Below are 22,626 nucleotides of genomic sequence, written 5' to 3' on the forward strand. Positions count from 1 at the left end.
CTGTTTACTATGACCGTAAGGCTACTATGACTGTATATGGATCCGTGTGGAGGACGGTTGAACTTCATTAGTATAAGGGGTGGGAGTGAAGTACATTCAAAAACTCAGGTACAATAAAAATTGAAGTAAAAATAAAATGATGTCCCTGTAGTAATCTTAGGAAGTAAGACTCTATACATATAGCAGTATAGAGTAGTTCCACAAAATGATTCTTCATTTATGTCAAGATTAGAACTGTCAGCTACTAAAGATATGCAAGCGCTTATATTTCAAATTTCAAATTTATTTTCAAATTTCAAATTTATTTATAAACCTTACTTTCCTGAAGTTGTTGAATCATTTGAATCTAAATATCATGATAGTTACTTCGGCGTTTTCCTCAGCAAATGGGAATTTCCTACGCTTCCGTATGAGATTCTACAAAGTTACTTAAGGTAAAACCGTATAAAATAATTGAGGTGCAAGAACTTGACCGCGTGATCCAGTTACTTAGCAATAAATGAGTGAAGTGCATGTCGGAGAAATTTATCCTAATCTCATTTTGTATTCTGACGAAGCTTCTTTCACTCACATGGCTTTGTTAAATGTGTGGGAAATGACGGTAGACAGTTGCAGCACCCACTTCTATAGCATAGATGAGTACATAACTTTTTAAAAATAAAAATAAATAGTATTATATCACACTCTATACTGGGTTGCATGTCTGACAGGCGACATAAACATTGCAGGCAGAGGAAGACAGAAGGATTATAGCTATTCAGCCATTGGCAGAGGTCACATCTTGAAGTTAGGCGGTCTGAAGTGTTCAAGATAAGCTTGGAATGTGACCATTGGTTGCATAGCAATAAAATTATCCTCCTCTCTTCCTCTACCGGCAATGTTTACGTCGCCTGTCAGACATTATGGAATGCAGTATTGTGCCGCGAGCTTAACAGCGAACTCTTGTCGGTGGCCGGCCGGAAACATATTCTCCGCAACCGACCTGTGGACTCCATGCCGTGCTCACGTTTCATAGATAATCCGCTTACTCAGTAGAATTACGATTATGTTAACTGATTAATAGAATAAGTGTATTTTCATCTATTCTGGTGATCATAATAGGATCAGCTGCAAATGAAACGTTTAAAAATAAGTTCAGTCGGGACAGATTGTCACCAAAGATATAGGGTAGACCAGGGTAATTGTAAACACTTTTCACTGATTTCAAATATATTTCAACATTACACAACCCTCAGTAACGGGGTAAGCATGATAAAGAAACATTGTGTTATTTTTAGATCTTTCTTTTTCCTGAAAATGGGTTTAAAATAATAAGGTTGACTTTTTTTTCATCTTTTAATTGCTAGTTTACATTTACCCCACCTGTTTACATTTACCCCTTTGAGAGGGGGTAATTGTAAACACCAATTTTAGCGCGGGCTATCAGACACTGAACATTTTTTGTTCTGTTTCAGAAGAAAGAGCTGTACTCCTTCCAACTCTAATTTTGGTCACTGGTACATTTCGTCCCTTTAACCTATGATATATGACGATATAGGAACTCAGTACCTCTCCTCAGCTTCACGATAACTGTAGTTACTATTTTTCTCATCTGTGATAACTCTCTCTAAATCCTCTACAGTGTAGTTGGGTGGGAATCTCTTTCTAATATAATTTCTTGGCATTTTGATTACTGAAATGTACGAAATGTAACCATAGTAAAGCATGTTTACAATTACCCTCAAGCAATTAAAACTATGGGGCAAATGTAAACAAGTCATAATTTAATGAACTGAGGTTATGGGAGATCTCAAAACCATTGTAATAAATATTAACTGCTATACATTTCCCATAAAAAAACATATTCTTTAAAAATAGCACTGTACGTTTACTTACAATGCCAAAAATGAAGGTGAAGTAATATTCTTTCTCAACTTTTTTTTTTTTTGTAGACTCTTACAACTAAGCAGTTACTCCTATTTGGCGCCAAACTGCTTTGTAGGTTAGCCAACATGTTAATTTAAATATTCCCCCGAATTAAAATTTTTATATTGACAGTTTTGTATTTCTCACAGTATTTGTTTATAATTACCCCCTGTTTACAATTACCCTCGTCTACTCTATCTATTTAGTTAAATATAGTCAGAGTAGAACATGTAATTTCGATATTTTATTTTCATCTAGTTTTAAGGGAACATTATACGACAAGATATAGGCCTACACTAAAGTAGAAACATTACAACATTTTATAAACGAATGCTCTAGAAAAGCAGTTATTGACAATGAACTGGCCAGACCCAGCTTCCAAGACACCTTAACAGCATTAATAGGTCGTCCAAGAAGCATGAGGAAGACACGGCGATCTAGCTGCGCTAATATGCACGAATGAGATAGACAATAGAAAGAGTAGGTTGTTCGATACAATATTAAGTGTCAATTAAAACAGTATTCTTTAAAACTACACAGGCCTAATATGTAACATTTCTTACACTAAAATTCCTAATTTCTGTACACATTGAAGGCAAATAAAATAAAATAATAATTTCCACAAGTTTGGAACTGACATAGTGCATTACGTATAGTTATGAACTGTCTTCTGCACTGTCTGGCTATCATAAGCAAGAGTAGGTCGTTTGTCTCTGTTTAAAAACTCTCATTTCGAAAGTCATCGTACAAGTTATTTGTTTCTATGTAGCAAAAATAAAGCTTCCAGAGAAGGCAGAGTAGTTGACACAAACAACTTTTCTGAGTTTTATATCTAAAGGAACCCGGGAAAATGAGAGATGTTTACTTTATAACGTACATGTGACCACGAGAATGCTGGACATACGGGGTGCGAAGAAATATGAAGGGAAAGAGCCTTTGGCGGCAAAACATCGTCTTGGGATAAAAGAGAGTCATTATAGTGAACCTCTTCTTAATAAATTTATTATTATTATTATTATTATTATTATTATTATTATTACCATCATCATCATCACCTCATATGTTATTTTACTTCATACCAACTCTCAATACACAAGCCACAGGTTACAAATTACTTTCATAATACATTTCTATAAGCCGTAAGTTTTGTAATTTTTTCGTTGCCAGGAAACCGATCATGAAAGCTTCTATATCCACCGAAATCCCTCACAAAATTGAGAACGTATGGAACAGATGTCTTCACCAAAGACCGCCATTTCTTTTAGTACAGTAGAAGTCGATATAATAAATTCTTAGATTTCCGCTGACGTTGCTGAATGGATAGCCTGTCTCAAGACTAAGGCTAAAACTTCTCTGTTTGTAAGAGAAGTAGACATTCTAATATAAATTCGAGGAAGGGAAACTTAATTTAATGGAGATTAAATTTATTTATACTTCTTCGAGATTGATATTTCATAGCAAAATTAAAACGTAACTTTAAGCTAAGTAAGTAAAAATCTGAGAAACACAAAACAAAATTCTTAATTAATATACTGAATTATTTGTATAATATTAATTTACTATTATTAAGTTAAGTTAAAACAAAATATTTTATAGCAATGTCTAAACTGCATTTCATTACTTTCATGCTTTATATTTTCTACAAACATGACTATTAAAAAAATTAAATTTTTATTTCCGCTTCGTTTATTTGAACTTCGCTTCCAGTTTCACAGTTTCCTATAAACATTGTTAGTTCCCGTAGCAACAGAAAAACTGGGAATAATAATTATTACACCCATCCCATTACGGGACACTAAGTTATTTATAATAATTAATAACTATTTTTTTTTTTCCATTTCTATCTGTTTCAATGGTTTTCTTTTCTGTTTTCCTTTTGTTATATCGGTAGTCTCATTTTATCTTATGTGCAAAGTATAAAAACATAATGAGAAAATTCCATAACATAACCTCGATTTCTAGTTAGAGAGCCTATTTTAACAGGAAATACGACTTTCAAAAATATGTACATAAATGTACTTTTCTATAGTCTGTCTCAATCAACTTTTAAGTTTGAAAATTAATGTAGACAATTGCAAAACTATAGTTCAGTTTAAGGTTTTACAGAAATACTTAGGTTTATGACAAGAAATTAAATTATATCCGTGTCGTTCATATGAATATGAAAAGGTTCAGTAAAAATTCTCCCTCCAAAGTTCATACGTATAACTTCTATTGAACATAATATGAACAACTGCTCTGTAAATAATTATGTAAATGAAAACAAGACATTGTACCATTTAAAATTCAATAGAAAGAGTCTGTAATGAAATGATGCACAGTCTTAGAAAAAAGTTTTGTCGCACAGATACTAGAAAAGAAGACAGTGCGCATGATCAGACATACAACGAAACAAAACTAATTTCATTACCTAAACTAGTCCTTCTCTTGTGAACCAGGTCGCTCGTCCTCTGATCATGCGGACTGCCTCCTTTCTGGGACTTGTAAAGTATCTCTGCGACAAAACTTTTTTTTAAGACTGTAGGCTTACGTATTTGGAGAATATTTTGCTCAAACAAACGTTGATCTGAATAAAAATGTATTTAAAATTAATGTTTTAGCAATTAAACATAAAAAACGAGACAAATTCTGTATTATTATTATTATTATTATTATTATTATTATTATTATCAATATTATATTCTTACCTCTTTGAATTACGAACAACCTGGTAAATATTATGGCTAATGAAGTAAATCTAAGCTTAAAAAATGTATTTTTTTTATTTTTATCAATATAGTAGGCCTACGATACAAGCGTGATAAGTGCATTATAACAGAATCGAAGAAAAGTTAGAGTTGACGAGACGAAGTCAAGTCTTCTGTATTTCCGAGACTCTGTTGTGCACTTAACACATGTGTTGCATACTATTTTTGGCTCATCTTAACAAAAAAATTAATTATTATTAATCGCTTTTAATTTAAATAAATAGTTTGTTTTTGGGCGCTAACACTTTCATGTGCGATCGCCGTTTGTTATTTGTCGATAGGTGTTACTCATTTGTTATTATTCGTATTTGTCGATAGGAGTTATTCATTTGTTATTATTCGGCGGCGATTGTGAAAATGTAATAAAATAAATTAAAGAAAGATTAGTTTTGTCTTCAAAAAAGTAGATAGGTGACACATTAATTATACATCAACTTAAATAAATAGCATATAGAAAATGTTTGTAGGTGACACATTAATTATACATCAGTGTAAATAAATTGCATACCGGTTTAGGTTAATACCTGAATACGTATTTTACTCCATGGATGTTTTAGCGTTCAGCCACGACCCCCCGACTGGCGCTCAGAGCAACAACCGGAAGTCGTCAGAAATGGTTTTCACGCTTACGTCTTACCTACATTAATTCCTTTCTTACAAATCTCCACTCCAATAAATTAATTTAGAAAGAGTACAGGTATAATAAGGCGGCCGGGTAGCTCAGTTGGTAGAGCAGCTGGTACGGACTGGAAGGTCCGGGGTTCGATCCCAGGTGGTGACAGGATTTTTTCTCGTTGCCAAACTTTCAGAACGGCCCCAAGGTTCACTCAGCCTTCTATAAAATTGAGTACCGGGTCTTTTCCGACCACACCACCTCATTCTAGTGCCGAGGTCATGGAAAGCATGGGGCTGTACCTCTATGCCCCCCAAGTGTTACGGGGATACCTTTACCTTTTACCTTTTACAGGTATATTAAGACATTTAGCTATTTCCTTATAGCACATAGTGGTGCGCGACACTGATAGTCCATTACTTTTAAGTAAATAAGTAAAAGTTGATTTGATTTATTTACTTACTGCACGTGTGTTGTAAGTTTAACTTCCAAGGCTTACTTACAACAACATCGGTAAGTTGCTAAGAAACACGATCGGCCAAAAAATCAATTATAGGTCCTAATACTACAAAATATTTAATTTTTGAAGCGTGTAGAGTATTTCAATAACTTTCTTCAAAATAAAGAAGCTTAACTATTTACTTGTGAGATTTCCAAACGACCATGAAACTCTCTCTTGCATAACATTTTAAATTCAAATTCTATTTCAAAGTCTTTTATACAAGTATCTTCCCAGTTAATGCGAAGCGAAAGTTCGCTCGCGATAGATAAGAAGACGTGGGAAATAGCACCTGCAAAGTGAGTGTTAAAGTACGTTGAGAAGACATCTTCATATTTCAGCTGTGGGAAGATAAATGTGACTTGCAGAAAGCTGACTTACTGTTGAAGTTGCAAAACTGGAAACTATAAATTGCAATATTTACTAATACTTGTCAATTCAGCAAAATGAAATGAGTATAATTAAGACTGTATTTGAAATTATACTTTAACTTAGTTGCGCCTTATGTGTAAAGAATTTCAGGGCTACACCATCGTTGTGAAGAAAAGATACGATACTTAAAAAGAGATTAGTATTATGAGTAAAGAGCTTAAGTGAACTGAAACGTTATCCGAAAAAATACAACTGTTACTGTTGATTTTTTAGTATTAGTCGTCATTAGGAAAAATATGTATTCTCCTTCTTGAGTTCCGAATACTTAAAAAATGTCTTCGTGCCACATTATAAGTAAACAACATAAATGAACTAAAAGATCCGAAAAAAAATAAAACTATAATTACTGATTTTGGAAAAAATACATATAACTCAATACAGTCGTTATTAGAAAAAGATTCCTGATTCCCGAATTCTTAAAAAAATGTCTCCGTTCCACATAAATGTTACAAAAATGAGTTTGTTAAAGACGCGGCCTTTCTGTGTTAGCAGGCCCATATCTTAGGCATGTTTCTTTGTTCACAATTTTATTTCACTGTAATTTTATATGTTCCTTTTCTTACTTATTATTTTATAAAACTGTAACTGGAAAATCTACAAAATGCACCTGTTAACACATTGATGATACTAAATTTCTATCATGAAACTTTCCATAAAAATGGTCCATCCCAAAACGCTATAAAATGCTAAATCCTAAAATTAAAAGTATTATAAATGATAAATATGTAGTTCTAAGTTGCTAAATATATACCATCTTTATGCACAAGTATTAGCATGAAACGTGTGCCACTACTTGATCTCTTGTGACGTAAAAAAGGGAATGGTCTGCATAAAAGTACAAAAAATAATTGCGTAGAATAAGGGTCACTGTCCGCCAATGGAAATCGTCTACAAGAGCGTCAGAATATGAGAAGGTGGCGCTTACCAAGTTCAGGATTGGCTATTTATATCTGGCACAGCACTATAGTCTAAGCGGCGATGTATTTGGTGACAGAAAAGGGAATGGTCTGCACAATTGTATAAAAAAATGGATAAAAAACAACACTGTCCGCTTAAAAAGTTCAGGATTGGCCACTTCTGTGTGACACTTCGTTGTCTTTCTGAGTGGCTATTCTTCACCGGGGTGTCGTCTGCGACGTATTTGGTGAGAAAAAGGGATGGTCTGCATTAGAGTATAAACTATTACATAAAAACAACTATTACTGTCCACTTATCAAATTCAGGATTGGCTACTTGTCTGACACAGTACTCTCTTCTGACTGGTCATCTTTCACCGGGGTGTCGTCTGCGATGTATTTGGTGAGAGAGAAAAGGGAATGGTCTGCATTAGAGTATAAAAAATTGCACACAAACCAGTACTACTTTTCGCTTATCAAGTTCAGGATTAGCTACTTGTCTGACACAATACTCTCTTCTGATTGGTCAACCTTCACTGGGGTGTCGTCTGCGATGTATTTGGTGAGAGAAACACCAGGACTACTGTTCGCTTATCAAGTTCAGGATTGGGTATTTCGTTGCTTCAGTTCTTAATGGTTCTATCTCCATTTTTCAAAATGTAGAATGTAATTCTTACTGTCATAAAGTTCCTGAATCTATCATAATATGCTAAGACATGTGGACAGTAAGACAAAAATCAACAATTGTTCTTCAATTTGTTCTAACTACATAGCTTAAGTGTGGTGTTATTCAGTTCTTTTTAGTTCTATGTCCATAAGCCAATTAAAAACTAATTAAAATCATACCATATGATTGAACCAACAATATGACAACCATGGAAGAAGAAATGCTGAATTTAGAAGATGATGATAATGATTTAAATTGAAATATTGATATTTTACATAAATATGACTTCACTGAAAGCCTAAACAGTGGATAGGACAAATTATAATGTATTGTACCACTGCAAGCTACCTTATGAAATACAACGTTACATGAAGTTTACATTACAATTATTGACACCATGAGCCAATAGATTATACATCTTCAACTTCATTGCAATAAAGTCGTAAGTTAACAGGTACTGTAAAATTAATGTTAATACTTTTTAAAACTACAAAACATACTTCACTTCTGATGGCATCCTATTTAATCGTAATATCATCAAAGGTAGTCAAATGTAAAAGCCCGTATTCCATTGACGAAGAACACATTAAGCCTTCTTTGATTGCTGCTTGTAATGAAATATCAGGCCAGGCTGCAGCAAGTCAAAATGAAATACATTTCATTGTCGAATGATACAGTTGAAAAGCAGATATCTGATATGGCAAAAAATACAAAAACGCAACTCATCGAAAAAATTAAAGAACAGAATTTTTTCATTGCACTTAGACGAATCTACAGACATCCAGAACGGCATTTTATTTACAAACGTACGATATATTGACGGTGATCAAAGTGACATAAAGGAAGGCATTCGAATCGTTTCAGAATTGCCTATTTACACTACCAGCAATGAAGTGTTCAAAGTAATAAATAGTTTCATTGAAGAGCGAGCTCCAAAATAATGTCACCTGAATTGAATGAAGTCTTATCTCAATGCGTTACAATGGTTAATTATATAAAAAAACACATGCTTTAAATATAAGATTGTTAAAAGAATTGTGCGATGAAATGGGATCCAATTATCAAAATCATCTGTTCCATTCGGAAATTCGCTCGCTGTCCTGCTGTAACCATTCTTAATTATTAATACCTATGTTAATTAAATGTAGCTACGAACTTTAAAAAAATTGGAAAGTTATTTAAGAGTAAATTTGTTGGGACCGGGCACTAGTCTTTTAGAAAAAGGAATTTACCGGTCCACGGTCTCTCAAGGGTTGAGAATCACTTCCTTAGGGTATGTACAAGACGGAGCTTGGTTGGTTACCCAGTTGGTCGCTCGTAACCTAGTTGGTCGCTGTGAAGAAAGTCGGGGTGTACAAGACGAAGCCTGGCTGTTACCCAGTTGGTCGCTCGTAACCTAGTTGGTCGCTGTGAAGAAAGTCGGGGGTACAAGCCGGAGCCTGGCTGTTACCCAGTTGGTCGCTCGTTACCTAGTTGGTCGCTGGGCAGAAAGTCGGGGTGTACAAGACGGAGCCTGGCTGTTACCCAGTTGGTCGCTCGTAACCTAGTTGGTCGCTGTGAAGAAAGTCGGGGTGTACAAGACGGAGCCTGGCTGTTATCCAGTTGGTCGCTCGTAACCTAGTTGGTCGCTGGGCAGAAAGTCGGGGTGTACAAGACGGAGCCTGGCTGTTACCCAGTTGGCCGCTCGTAACCTAGTTGGTCGCTGGGAAGAAAGTCGGGGTGTACAAGACGGAGCCTGGCTGTTACCCAGTTGGTCGCTCGTAACCTAGTTGGTCGCTGGGAAGAAAGTCGGGGTGTACAAGACGGAGCCTGGCTGTTACCCAGTTGGTCGCTCGTAACCTAGTTGGTCGCTGGGCAGAAAGTCGGGGTGTACAAGACGGAGCCTGGCTGTTACCCAGTTGGTCGCTCGTAACCTAGTTGGTCGCTGGGCCAGAAAGTTGGGGTGTACAAGACGGAGCCTGGCTGTTACCCAGTTGGTCGCTCGTAACCTAGTTAGTCGCTGGGAAGAAAGTCGGGGTGTACAAGACGGAGCCTGGCTGTTACCCAGTTGGTCGCTCGTAACCTAGTTGGTCGCTGTGAAGAAAGTCGGGGTGTACAAGACGGAGCCTGGCTGTTACCCAGTTGGTCGCTCGTAACCTAGTTGGTCGCTGTGAAGAAAGTCGGGGTGTACAAGACGGAGCCTGGCTGTTACCCAGTTGGTCGCTCGTAACCTAGTTGGTCGCTGGGAAGAAAGTCGGGGTGTACAAGACGGAGCCTGGCTGTTACCCAGTTGGTCGCTCGTAACCTAGTTGGTCGCTGTGAAGAAAGTCGGGGTGTACAAGACGGAGCCTGGCTGTTACCCAGTTGGTCGCTCGTAACCTAGTTGGTCGCTGTGAAGAAAGTCGGGGTGTACAAGACGGAGCCTGGCTGTTACCCAGTTGGTCGCTCGTAACCTAGTTGGTCGCTGGGCAGAAAGTCGGGGTGTACAAGACGGAGCCTGGCTGTTACCCAGTTGGTCGCTCGTAACCTAGTTGGTCGCTGGGCAGAAAGTCGGGGTGTACAAGACGGAGCCTGGCTGTTACCCAGTTGGTCGCTCGTAACCTAGTTGGTCGCTGGGAAGAAAGTCGGGGTGTACAAGACGGAGCCTGGCTGTTACCCAGTTGGTCGCTCGTAACCTAGTTGGTCGCTGGGCAGAAAGTCGGGGTGTACAAGACGGAGCCTGGCTGTTACCCAGTTGGTCGCTCGTAACCTAGTTGGTCGCTGGGCAGAAAGTCGGGGTGTACAAGACGGAGCCTGGCTGTTACCCAGTTGGTCGCTCGTAACCTAGTTGGTCGCTGGGCCAGAAAGTCGGGGTGTACAAGACGGAGCCTGGCTGTTACCCAATTGGTCGCTCGTAACCTAGTTGGTCGCTGGGCAGAAAGTCGGGTTTACAAGACGGAGCCTGGCTGTTACCCAGTTGGTCGCTCGTAATCTAGCTGGTGGCTGGACAGAAAGTCGGGGTGATCAGAACGAAGCTTGTTTGCGCCTGCCAGTCAGTGTAGCTGAACTTACTCTGCTTTTTCAAAACTGTCTTTAAAAAACAATAACAATTTGTAAAAGTGCCAGGATGGATTGTATTGGTCTTCAGGTTCTCCTAAAAGTAGGCCTACCTTAGATATTTGAGCATTTTCAGTACGGAAATAACCACTTAAATAATTCCACTTTTCTGGAAAGCGTCATAATAAAACCCTTTCATTAAATCCCATATAGTTCATTCTGATACACATTGATAAAATAATATGTGTTAATTGCCAAATGGTCAGTACCGGTAATTATATAGTTTCTAAAACCGGCACTCTCTGTAAAATATGTATCAATTATTCATTTAAAAAGTTTGTTATTATTGGTATTCATTTCACACCATCTCAAGAGAGCATGGGGCTCTATCTCCATGCCCCCTCCAGTGCCTTTACGGCATGTGAAGGAGCTACCATTAACTTTATTAGTATCCATTTGATCTCGCGATTTCTCAATAAGATATGGGCTTTGGTGGTCGGATTGAGCCTGATTCCAAAATTTGTAAACATTGATTATCCTACCGAAAAATTGTTTTTAGAATTTAAAGTCTTGAAAATACATCAATTTTTTATGAATGCATCATTAAATTTGATATATAAAAATCACACATATTTCAGATCATATAGGCTACTCACAAACAAAACCAAAAGCATGACTACAATACGTTTGTTTAAACCCAAGTGTTTAACGAGCACTGCTTTCAACCAAAGTACTAATATCTGCCCTAGAATTTATAACAAATTAATAAAAGAATACGCATATTTATTTATCTCCAACAGTTTGAAATTTAAAAATGTATGTAAGCAATTTGTTATGAGTAATGATTAATTTTTAGATGTTATTATATTGTAATTCATGGGTCTATATTTATTATGTATCGAATCCTCCCCTGAGCACGAGAACACTCTCTTTTAAGGGAATGTTAGAATGTTGTAAATTTTCAATTTCTTTATATTGTATTTTTCTGGCAATAAACATTATTATTATTATCATTATTATTATTATTATTATTATTATTATTATTATTATTATTATTATTATTATTTGAAATTAACCTTTCTCAATCATTATACGCGTCGAAATGAATAGCAGTACGTGTTTAACACGTGGGGAAGTTCTACGGACTCACAGGACGTATTCGCAGTAAAGATATTTAGGTCGCTAGTAGCTGGAAAAATGAAGGGATCCATTCTACCAGCTACCAGTGGGCTACCGATAGGTAGCATTCGACCCAACAGTCCCCGTCTTGCGCGCTTCCATTGCGTAACGTTCAGGCATTTTTTCCGACTAGGTAACCAGTCAGACTACCAGCTACCAACTAGACTCGTCTTGCACGTACCCTTAAAACAGGACGCGGCGCGGGACTCAAGAGATAATGGAATAAGAAATTATCATGTACTGTAATTCTCTAAAATAATTATTTCTGGGAAATGTAAACACAAGGGAACAAAATTGTACAGAATTTATCCATCCATACTATTCAAAGGATTCGTTCTTTAAAAGGACTGTCATTGAACACTTTTCACTCTGTATGTATGTAGAGTAGAGCGTCTCGTTTAGGCACAATGAAAACATAAACAAGGCGCAGGTAACGTGTGGGGGAGGACAATCCGTACGATAAACAAGAGGGATGCACAAGGTTTTAGTTACAACATTTATGCCGGAGCATTATTTGAAATTATATTTTCCAAAAACACACAAAATAGAAAAACACAAATTGCATAACTTTACCATATATACACATTTTAACAAAAAAGGTTCCACACCTGTGGAGTAACGGTCAGCGCGTCTGGCCGCGAAACCAGGTGGCCCGGGTTCGAATCCCGGTCGGGGCAAGTTATCTGGTTGAGGTTTTTTTTCCGGAGTTTTCCCTCAACTCAATATGAGCAAATGCTGGGTAACTTTCGGTGCTGGACCACGGACTCATTTCACCGGCTTATCACCTTCATTTCATTCAGACGCTAAATAACCTAGATGTTGATACAGCGTCGTAAAATAACCCAACTTACTTACTTACAAATGGCTTTTAAGGAACCCGAAGGTTCATTGCCGCCCTCACATAAGCCCGCCAGCGGTCCCTATCCTGTGCAAGATTAATCCAGTCTCTATCATCATATCCCACCTCCCTCAAATCCATTTTAATATTATCCTCCCATCTACGTCTCGGCCTCCCTAAAGGTCTTTTTCCCTCCGGTCTCCCAACTAACACTCTATATGCATTTCTGGATTCGCCCATACGTGCTACATGCCCTGCCCATCTCAAACGTCTGGATTTAATGTTCCTAATTATGTCAGGTGAAGAATACAATGCGTGCAGTTCTGTGTTGTGTAACTTTCTCCATTCTCCTGTAACTTCATCCCGCTTAGCCCCAAATATTTTCCTAAGCACCTTATTCTCAAACACCCTGAACCTATGTTCCTCTCTCAGAGTGAGAGTCCAAGTTTCACAACCATACAGAAGAACCGGTAATATAACTGTTTTATAAATTCTAACTTTCAGATTTTTGGACAGCAGACTGGATGATAAGAGCTTCTCAACCGAATAATAACACGCATTTCCCATATTTATTCTGCGTTTGATTTCCTCCCGAGTGTCATTTATATTTGTTACTGTTGCTCCAAGATATTTGAATTTTTCCACCTCTTCGAAGGATAAATCTCCAATTTTTATATTTCCATTTCGTACAATATTCTGGTCACGAGACATAATCATATACTTTGTCTTTTCGGGATTTACTTCCAAACCGATCGCTCTACTTGCTTCAAGTAAAATTTCCGTGTTTTCCCTAATCGTTTGTGTATTTTCTCCTAACATATTCACGTCATCCGCATAGACAAGAAGCTGATGTAACCCGTTCAATTCCAAACCCTGCCTGTTATCCTGAACTTTCCTAATAGCATATTCAAGCGCGAAGTTAAAAAGTAAAGGTGATAGTGCATCTCCCTGCTTTAGCCCGCAGTGAATTGGAAAAGCATCAGATAGAAACTGACCTATACGGACTCTGCTGTATGTTTCACTGAGACACATTTTAATTAATCGAACTAGTTTCTTGGGAATACCAAATTCAATAAGAATATCATATAATACTTCCCTCTTAACCGAGTCATATGCCTTTTTGAAATCTATGAATAACTGATGTACTGTACCCTTATACTCCCATTTTTTCTCCATTATCTGTCGAATACAAAAAATCTGATCAATAGTCGATCTATTACGCCGAAAACCGCACTGATGATCCCCAATAATTTCATCTACATACGGAGTTAATCTTCTCAAAAGAATATTGGACAAAATTTTGTACGACGTCAACAAAAGTGATATTCCTCGAAAGTTACCACAGTTGGTTTTGTCCCCCTTTTTAAAAATAGGCACAATTATGGACTCCTTCCATTGTTCTGGTACAATTTCCTTTTCCCAAATAGCAAGTACAAGTTTATAAATTTCGCTATATAATGCACTTCCACCCTCTTGTATTAATTCTGCTGGAATTTGATCGATACCTGGAGACTTGTACTTTTTCAGATTTTCTATCGCAATTTCGACTTCTGAAAGTGTGGGTTCGGGTATAAATGGCTCAGCAGTTTGTATTTCAATTTCGTCCCGATCATTTCTATTTGGCCTATGTACATTTAGTAGTTGCGCAAAATAGTTTTTCCATCTGTTTAGGATTGATGGAGAGTCTGCAAGCAAGTCACCATTCTCATCCAATAAAAATAAAAATAAAAAAAAACAAAAAAGGAATTCTAACGTTGGAATAATTCAATATAAGAAATCAAATTTTGCTACTTATATGGTGTTGCTTTCAAACAGCATTTTTACGGTCATGAATTTCATTCTCTGCATGACTAACATAATATCACCGTCTTCTGTGGCCGAATTAACAAAACTACAGTATATTGGTCTGAAGTGACAACACTAGTTCCTAAACATAATTATCCCTTCTCAAAGTTCAATTTATTCAGGCACTATATTGGCGTTATAGTCCCAATATAGTTTAAGTATGATTTCGAACTTCAACAAAGAGGAATGCATTTTTTCCCCCTTTTTTTGTTATTATTACTTTATCGTGCTTTTGTGTTATATTTTTCTTTCATTATGTATTTGTATTGTATTATTTGAATTTTAATAAATCTAATTAAAAACGGAAAATTGTAAGAACATAAGTGGCGCTATTAACTGTACTTGATTAGAAGTGTCGATTTCCACATTATAATAATATTAATTTTTCTGGTTGGATTAAAGGCAGATAAAGAGTGATAGAGGCAATTTCTCAGTCTTCTGTTATTTTAAATATTAGACTAAGGAACCTACAACATTAAAAACTTTTTTACAAATTGTATACTCTCAATCCTAAACTGACTTTGAAATCGCTTTGTTGAAGTTAGCATGAAGTGCTAAATATTTTGTGCTTGTTTAAAACAAAAATAATCAAGTTAAACGATGTCTTCAAATCACAGCTGAAACAAATCACCAAGTTTAGATAAACAATCGAAACTAAACAGACATTCAAATTCTTAAAAAACGATTCCCGTAAATAAAATACATAAAATGAATGCTTACCATTCCTCCTACCGCAGTATATATCATAAGTGTCACCAATAATCCAACGTGTCCTAATGCAGATCTTAACCTGGACCACAGACTCGGACTGGCGTCTTGTAGACCCGAGTCCATGTCCTTCTTACTGTCACCATTCATGATCTCCTATTTGACGTAGCACATTGCCCGCACACTGTATCACCTACGGCTGCTGTAAACCATTCCCATGTGTCGCGACCGGCCCAGCCTGATCGAGACTGAGAGCGCAGTTTCCGTACACAGACGCCGTCGGAGCGACGCATAGCGCCCTCTCAATGGGCAGACATTCGCTGCTCTCCTCTCGTGTCACTCTCAAACTTTATTATTGCGTTTCAACAAAAAAGTAAGGCGTGTAAAGGAGTCCATTCTTCTTCCATATTATTGTGCGAAAAAAATGAAACGTACATTTTTTTTAATTTTACACCTAGTAAATCTCAAATAACTACTTTTTATTGTCTTTTAGTATTACATTCCTTTTCAGATAGATTCCTAGAAGTATGACGGACAGCAAGTAGCTATAACATGTGTTTTCTTTATGGACAGTTTTCTAAAAATAAATGATATTTTGTGTTTAAATTTTCATTGCAGATTCCATGAAATTATTTTTTATTATTTTTATTTAGTCCTAGTAGGATATTTAATGATGTAACAACTACAGGGACATCATTTTATTTTTACTTCAATTTTTATTGTACCTGAGTTTTTTTAATGTACTTCACTCTCACCCCTTCTACTAATGAAGTTCAACCGTCCTCCACACAGAACCAAGGCCGCATATACAGTCATAGTAGCCTTACGGTCATAGTAAACAGTACGTTCCAAAAATATGTTCGCGTTTTCCAGTGACGAAAGAGCTTTCAAAATTGCATCATTTTCCATTTGCCTACGTCGCATCCCGGTTTCCCCCACCAGCTTCTATTCGCCTCTCTGTAAATGCTAGTGGCTGGGCTGTCTTAGCTCTTTCCTGGGAACATCAATTTCTGTTAGGAATTGGACGTCTACTTAATATTATACCCATACAATTGTTTAAAATAACTTAAATAAAAGGGCCTCGTTAAGTAATTAACTGTCACGTCATTTCCTCCCTTCCTACGACGCTGTGACGTAATCACTTGGACGGACAGTAGATAGCATGTCTGAGTAATTTTATCTTTTCGGATCGGGCGGAAATGGAGATTGAATTTAAGTACGTAAGGTCTCTTTTATAGAGTAGGTACAGAATTATTTCAATATGAGCTACTGATACGAAGAACGAACCTGGTAATTGGAATTACATACAATAGTCTATAGTGCGATAATGTGCACATTAGAACTCAAATCTGTATCGAAATGAACGGCCCCATTTTCAAAAATGTGTTTAAATATCCATATTATGATTATTTTTCAATTTAACTTTATTCTCTATAGTGTACGCTAATGTGCTGTAGACAGTATAATATACACTGCATAATGAATACGTCCGCATGGAAAGCTCAGTTCGTGAGTAAAAACACTTATTGTTAATACAGTACTGTATTTTGATTAAACAAAAACCTAATGAAAATTATCAAACTCAAAATCGTGATATTTCCTAGTTTACGTAAATGGATGAACTGCTTTTCTTCCCTCCTATACCTAGTAAAGTGATTTGTTTGTATATTACGCCAGTATCATCGAACTCCATTCGTGGAAGGGGGTAGCAAACGGTGTTTCCGGTTCTTAATCGTTGATCCAAAGGTATAGCCAGGTTAATATTAGAAATGTTAGTACAAATAAAATGATGTCCCTGTACTAGTTTATATAGTGTCGTGATAGCGAAATGGTTTTCGACGAGATGAGGTTGAGGATTCGTTATGGGATTACCTGACATTCACCTTGCAGTTGGAAAAAACCTTGTCCACACTTGTGGAGTAACGGTTAGCGCGTCTGGCCGCGAAATCAGGTGGCCCGGGTTCGATTCTCGGTCGGGGTAAGTTACCTGGTTGAGGTTTTTCCGGGGTTTTCCCCTCAACCCATTATGAGCAAATGCTGGGTAACTTTCGGTGCTGGACCCCGGACTCATTTCACTGGCATTACCACCTTCATCTCATTCAGATGCTAAATAACCTAAGATGTTGATAAAGCGTCGTAAAATAACCTACTAAAATAAAAAAAGAAAATCTCGAAAAAACCCAGTGAGGTAATTAGCTCAAGCGGGAATCGAACCCATGCCCGAATGCAGCTCCAGATCGGTAAGCAAACGCGCCTGCCACCGTACCTACGCCGGAGGGGAAATTGTTTAAATATAGGCCTCTTATTTTCATGGTATGCAGTATTTTAGTATTCTAATACTGTAGGCCTACTTCTTTTATAGTATTTTTATTAATGCTGCGCATGATTAGGTAGTCCTCGGAGCGGTTGTTTGCGCGCTTTCAATCGGAGACTACCCGTCACCTCCAATTGATGCCGCAACAACTTTCCTATGGACAAGACAGCAGGTTGTGTACGTGCTGTTGCGCAGACGTACACTTTCCGCTGAGCATTTTTTTAATTCAGCGGTGACCAAAGTCAAAAGTGGGTGTCGTGATTACATCCTGTAATCACAGACATTCAAATGAGTACGAGAAGTTTCCTGTGTGTTTCATTCACGTACTGAAGACAAGCAGTGGCGGTACCATGTCACTCTACAAATTCTGTCTCTACAATCAGTAAGAGGTGGTTTCGTAAAGAATGAGAAGGAGAACCTTTTTTATTGTTCTATCGGACAAAATGTAATATGTTTACTTTGCTTAACGATTCAATTAGGAGTAGGCCTATATAGAAACATTAATTGCCGCGCTAAATAATGTATTATTATTATTAATATTTTTATTATTATTATTATTATTATTATTATTATTATTATTATTATTAGACTTACGTGTTTCTATAATTTATTCTTCTGTACGTGCATGAATATTGATATTTTTAGATCTTGTCCCTAGGTTTTATCTCAATTTTAATCTTCTTAATCTTTAGATGAAGGTAACTATTTATTAGTTATTTATTTAATAATAATATTGTAGAAAAACTGATTCAATATTATGTGCCAACGAACTGTTAAACGCCAGAAATTGACATGTCTTAAATCATAGCCAGGAAGATAAAGATGAGACAAATAAATGTAAGGACGTCAGGTACCTAATGAATGGAGTTAGAAATATCTCGTGCTCTAAAGCCTTTTAATAGAACAGAATTTCTCAAAAGAGTAATGATTAAAATAGCTTAAATAACTTGTCCATAAGAAGTTTTTAATTATGAAAAAGTACGAATTTCTCGACCAAGTATCGAGAGAATAATTTAGAAAATTCCTGATTATATTCAAAAGGAAGGTTAGAAATAGAAGCAAGAAAAATCGTATATTATTCACTGGCTCTTGACGACAGAAGTGACATTACTGATACAGCAAAGCTTGAGATTTTTATCCGCGGGATTGATCAAGATATTAATACAAGAACCAGCACTGGTTGTAGTTTTCATGCTAAGTATGCTAAGTACCTTTCCCCGTCTCTTTATTTCGTAGGCTGTCTGTCGCATGTACAGTACGATTATTTAGTCCTGACAGTCGTCGGAGATGTGCGCCTGGGTCAGGCGAGTCCATTTAGTTACGCCAAGGGGTGTTTGGGTTAGTCACTCGCTTGCCTTCGGAGCAATCGGATGTCACGCATGCGGTAGAGCGGTATGTTTCCAGTACAGTTAAGCTGTACTACATTCCTTTACCGACCGCTCGCCCTTATCTCTACTCCGGAGCTCTCCCCACTACTCCTATTACTGTACTTCCCCTCTTTCGCGTCGCTGAGCTGTCAGGACTAAATAATCGGTCTGTAATCACTGCAGCTCGAGTTTTGGTTACCGCTGCTTTAATCGGATCATGTAGTGCAGTGGTCGTCAGCACTCGCTGAAATGAGTAACGGGTAAGAAGTGTATCGGAATATGCACCGTCGTGCAGAAGGGAGAGGGCGGAAGCATACCCGCCAGCAACCATGGATGCACGCTAGAGCTTCTCATCCGCGGTTAAGAACCGCTAGAGCTTCTCATCCGCGGGTAAGAACCGCTAGAGCTTCTCATCCGCGGTTAAGAACCGCTAGAGCTTCTCATCCGCGGGTAAGAGACGCCAGCCCAAGGGTGCACAGTGCTGATGGTCGCTGATGTAGTGGTTCGAATCCGCTCCAGAGACTACCTAATCATGCGCAGCACTGCCATCAATGCTGCAGCCAGGGTGCCTTGCATTTAGCTTCTTTACAACAGAATTGACTACTGACTTGTGTAGCTTGATTGGAACTGTAAGGTACGTATAGTAGAGGAGGCAAGACCTGTCCTGTAACCTTAACATGTGTCATGGCTATATCACAAACGGGTATAGAGGGGGAAGACAGATGAACTTTCGTGTCAGTAGATTCGTATAATATTAACCAGCATGAAGCAAACTCTCTTTCTGATAGCTTATTCTTTCTCTCTCGCACAGCTCCCATGCCAGGTCTCGCCTCCCCTTCTATACCTCGGTGGCTAAGTAGTCAGACTGTTGGCCTGTCACGTAGGCGGCCCGCGTTCGAGTCCCGTTCTGGCTTGGAATGTTTCATGTGAAAAATTCATAATCGCACTTGTAGCGGACAAGAATGCATTGCTGGTTTCTCCAAGACATAAGCTAGGCATTTACAACATGTAGCCTGCTCTTCACTTCGTTCTCATTCCATAGCAATCTCCGATACCGGCTGGCAATACGGGCAGAGGGCAGGCCTAGAGGCGTGTGAGATCTGGGTGCGCAGTGGACCTTAGAGTAATCAGCTGATGTGGGCGATTAGCTTCCCGTATGTGGCTCTAGTGCTAGCGCGCTCATCTTTCAACTAGGAGACCTGGATTCGATCCCTGAGCAGATCGTGATGGAATTTGTGGTGGACAAAACAGACGTTGCAGAGGGATTTTGTCGGGGTACTCCTGTTTCCCTTTATCATTCCACCAACACGCTCATTTCATCTATCATCTGCAATAGTAAAAATAGTCGGGGTGAAGTTTTGAGAGTATTAGGCCTACGGGTTTTCGATGCCTATTCTCAAATACAAACCTCCTGAATATGAGTCTCAAAGGCTCAACGTCTATAGCGAATCAGAGATGTGCAGCTTTGCCTAGTCAGAGCAGTTATGCCTCCCACTGCTAAGGCGAAGACAGTTGGCGCTCGGTCAAAAATATTTTATTCTAAAATTCTGCAGGTATAAAGAGAAAATTAATTTCTAAATAGGCCTACGTGCGAATAAGCAACGGTTATTAATAACAGAAATGTTTGCCACACACACTCTCTATGTTAATATTATATTATATAATTTCATTGCAGCTGTAATTTTAATTTTAGTTCCTATTTTATTTTATTTTCTATATTCCTCTTGTATTATATTATATAATTTCACCTTAGCTGTAATTTTAATTTTAGTTCCTATTTTATTTTATTTTGTATATTCTGTTATAGGCCTATTAATATATAATATATCTGAACTGCGACCGAACACGAGCATTGCTGATTCGATCCTGAAATGTTGTTAATATTACTGTATCTTCTTTTTTATATTGATTGTATTATTTTATTTCTATTTTATTGTTGTAATTATATTCTGTATTCTGTATATTTAAATTTAAATAAATAATAAATTTTAAACACGACATAACACAGCGAGAGAAGTGAGCTTGCCACAGAAAGAACTTTATTTCTCACTCTCGGAGATAGAATAAGGTAGCCTATCGTTATCATCACAGTGTCATGAATTTTTATTCATATTGTTGGGTAGGTTCTTTATATTTATGTCACATTCCAAAACAAGACAGCTGCTGTTCCGAACCCCGGCATCGCCAGATACGTGGTTAGGAGAAATCAAACACACTTGATCAAGTTTACTGATCGTAACCAGGGTGGCCAGATGGGAAAAAAATGGAATGGAGGACAAAGCGACTGAAAATTAGGACATTTCACCAAAAAGGAGGACAATGGGCAATTCTACGATGTCCTCATGTAATGATACTATTTTGCACTCTTAAAACGTTGCTTAAGGACTATTTTTCCTTTCTGATAACATAGTGACTAGTTGCAGGAAATGGGACCTAAAGTCGGATTTTTCATTTTTTTTTTTTGTTTTTTGTGGTTTCAAAAAGAAGATGAAATACTGAGCATTTTAAAAAAATCATGGTTCTAGTGCCATAGTTTTTAATATATTACTTACTGAATATTGATATTACATTATGTACTTTTCGAGAAATATGTAATTAAAGTTTTCACTTGTTTTCTTAGCAACTATCAGAAATATTTAGGTATTTAAGAAGCACTGTGTAAAACTACGTCCTAGTTAAGTATGTAAAAAAGCCTACAGGTAGGCTTAGAAATGCAGTTTTTACACCGCAAATTCGTTATTTTTTTCTCCTGTAAAATTTCCTTTCACGACTTTAGGTCCCTTTTCGCGCAACGGATCACTTATTTATGTCAATTCTAAATGTAAAGGAAAGCAACGTTAAGTTCAGCTCAACGGTAAAAGCATCAGAGCTTCTTTAATTTTACCTTTGGACTTTTCACATGCGAGTATTTTATTTATCGTTGTTATAGCGCCAGTCACTTTGTATCCGGTGGTCATTTTGTTATTGTTATATTTTATTTGTTTTAGCCCCACTATAAGTTATACTACATTATGAAAAACTCGCGTCTTGGACAGAAGAGCACCATATTTCAATCTTACGTAGGCCGTAGGCTTATCTATCGGTCATTCAATTCTCAAGATTAAGCGAAGCCCGTTTTTTCTCAATTGTTTGTTATTGTTATAGTCTCTCACTTGTTTTAGTCTCAATATAGGTCTCCACACTTGTGGAGTAACGGTCAGCGCGTCTGGCCGCAAAACCAGGTGGCCCGGGTTCGAATCCCGGTCGGGGCAAGTTACCTGGTTGAGGTTTTTTCCGGGGTTTTCCCTCAACCCAATACGAGCAAATGCTGGACCCCGGACTCATTTCACCGGCATTATCACCTTCATTTCATTCAGACGCTAAATAACCTAGATGTTGATTCAGCGTCGTAAAATAATCCAATAAAAAAATTAATTCTCTATAGGCCCCTAACATATAAAAAATTTGAATTTTCTAGAAGACAAATCCTCCACTATGATGGTTATAATTGAAGACCTCTCTGAGTCCACCGAGAGTAGGCTGCCTGACCGTGAAACGAGCGGGTCCGGGTTCAAATCCTGATTGGGAAAAATTATCTGAGTTGAATTTTTGCGAGGTTTTC

General features: G+C 37.5%; 1 protein-coding gene across 1 annotated transcript in view; it reads right to left on the minus strand.

The window, feature by feature from the left end:
- Window positions 1-15,606, minus strand: part of LOC138694649 (potassium channel subfamily K member 15) — a 174,504-nt gene extending 158,898 nt beyond the window's left edge. Inside the window, exon 1 of the mRNA XM_069818585.1 lies at window positions 15,357-15,606. Coding sequence (XP_069674686.1) covers window positions 15,357-15,494 — 138 coding nt within the window. The 5' untranslated portion in view covers window positions 15,495-15,606. The remainder of the gene's footprint in view (window positions 1-15,356) is intronic.
- Window positions 15,607-22,626: the final 7,020 nt, after the last annotated feature.

The sequence above is a fragment of the Periplaneta americana genome, chromosome 2 (assembly GCF_040183065.1).
Source record: "Periplaneta americana isolate PAMFEO1 chromosome 2, P.americana_PAMFEO1_priV1, whole genome shotgun sequence".
NCBI lineage: Eukaryota > Metazoa > Arthropoda > Insecta > Blattodea > Blattidae > Periplaneta > Periplaneta americana.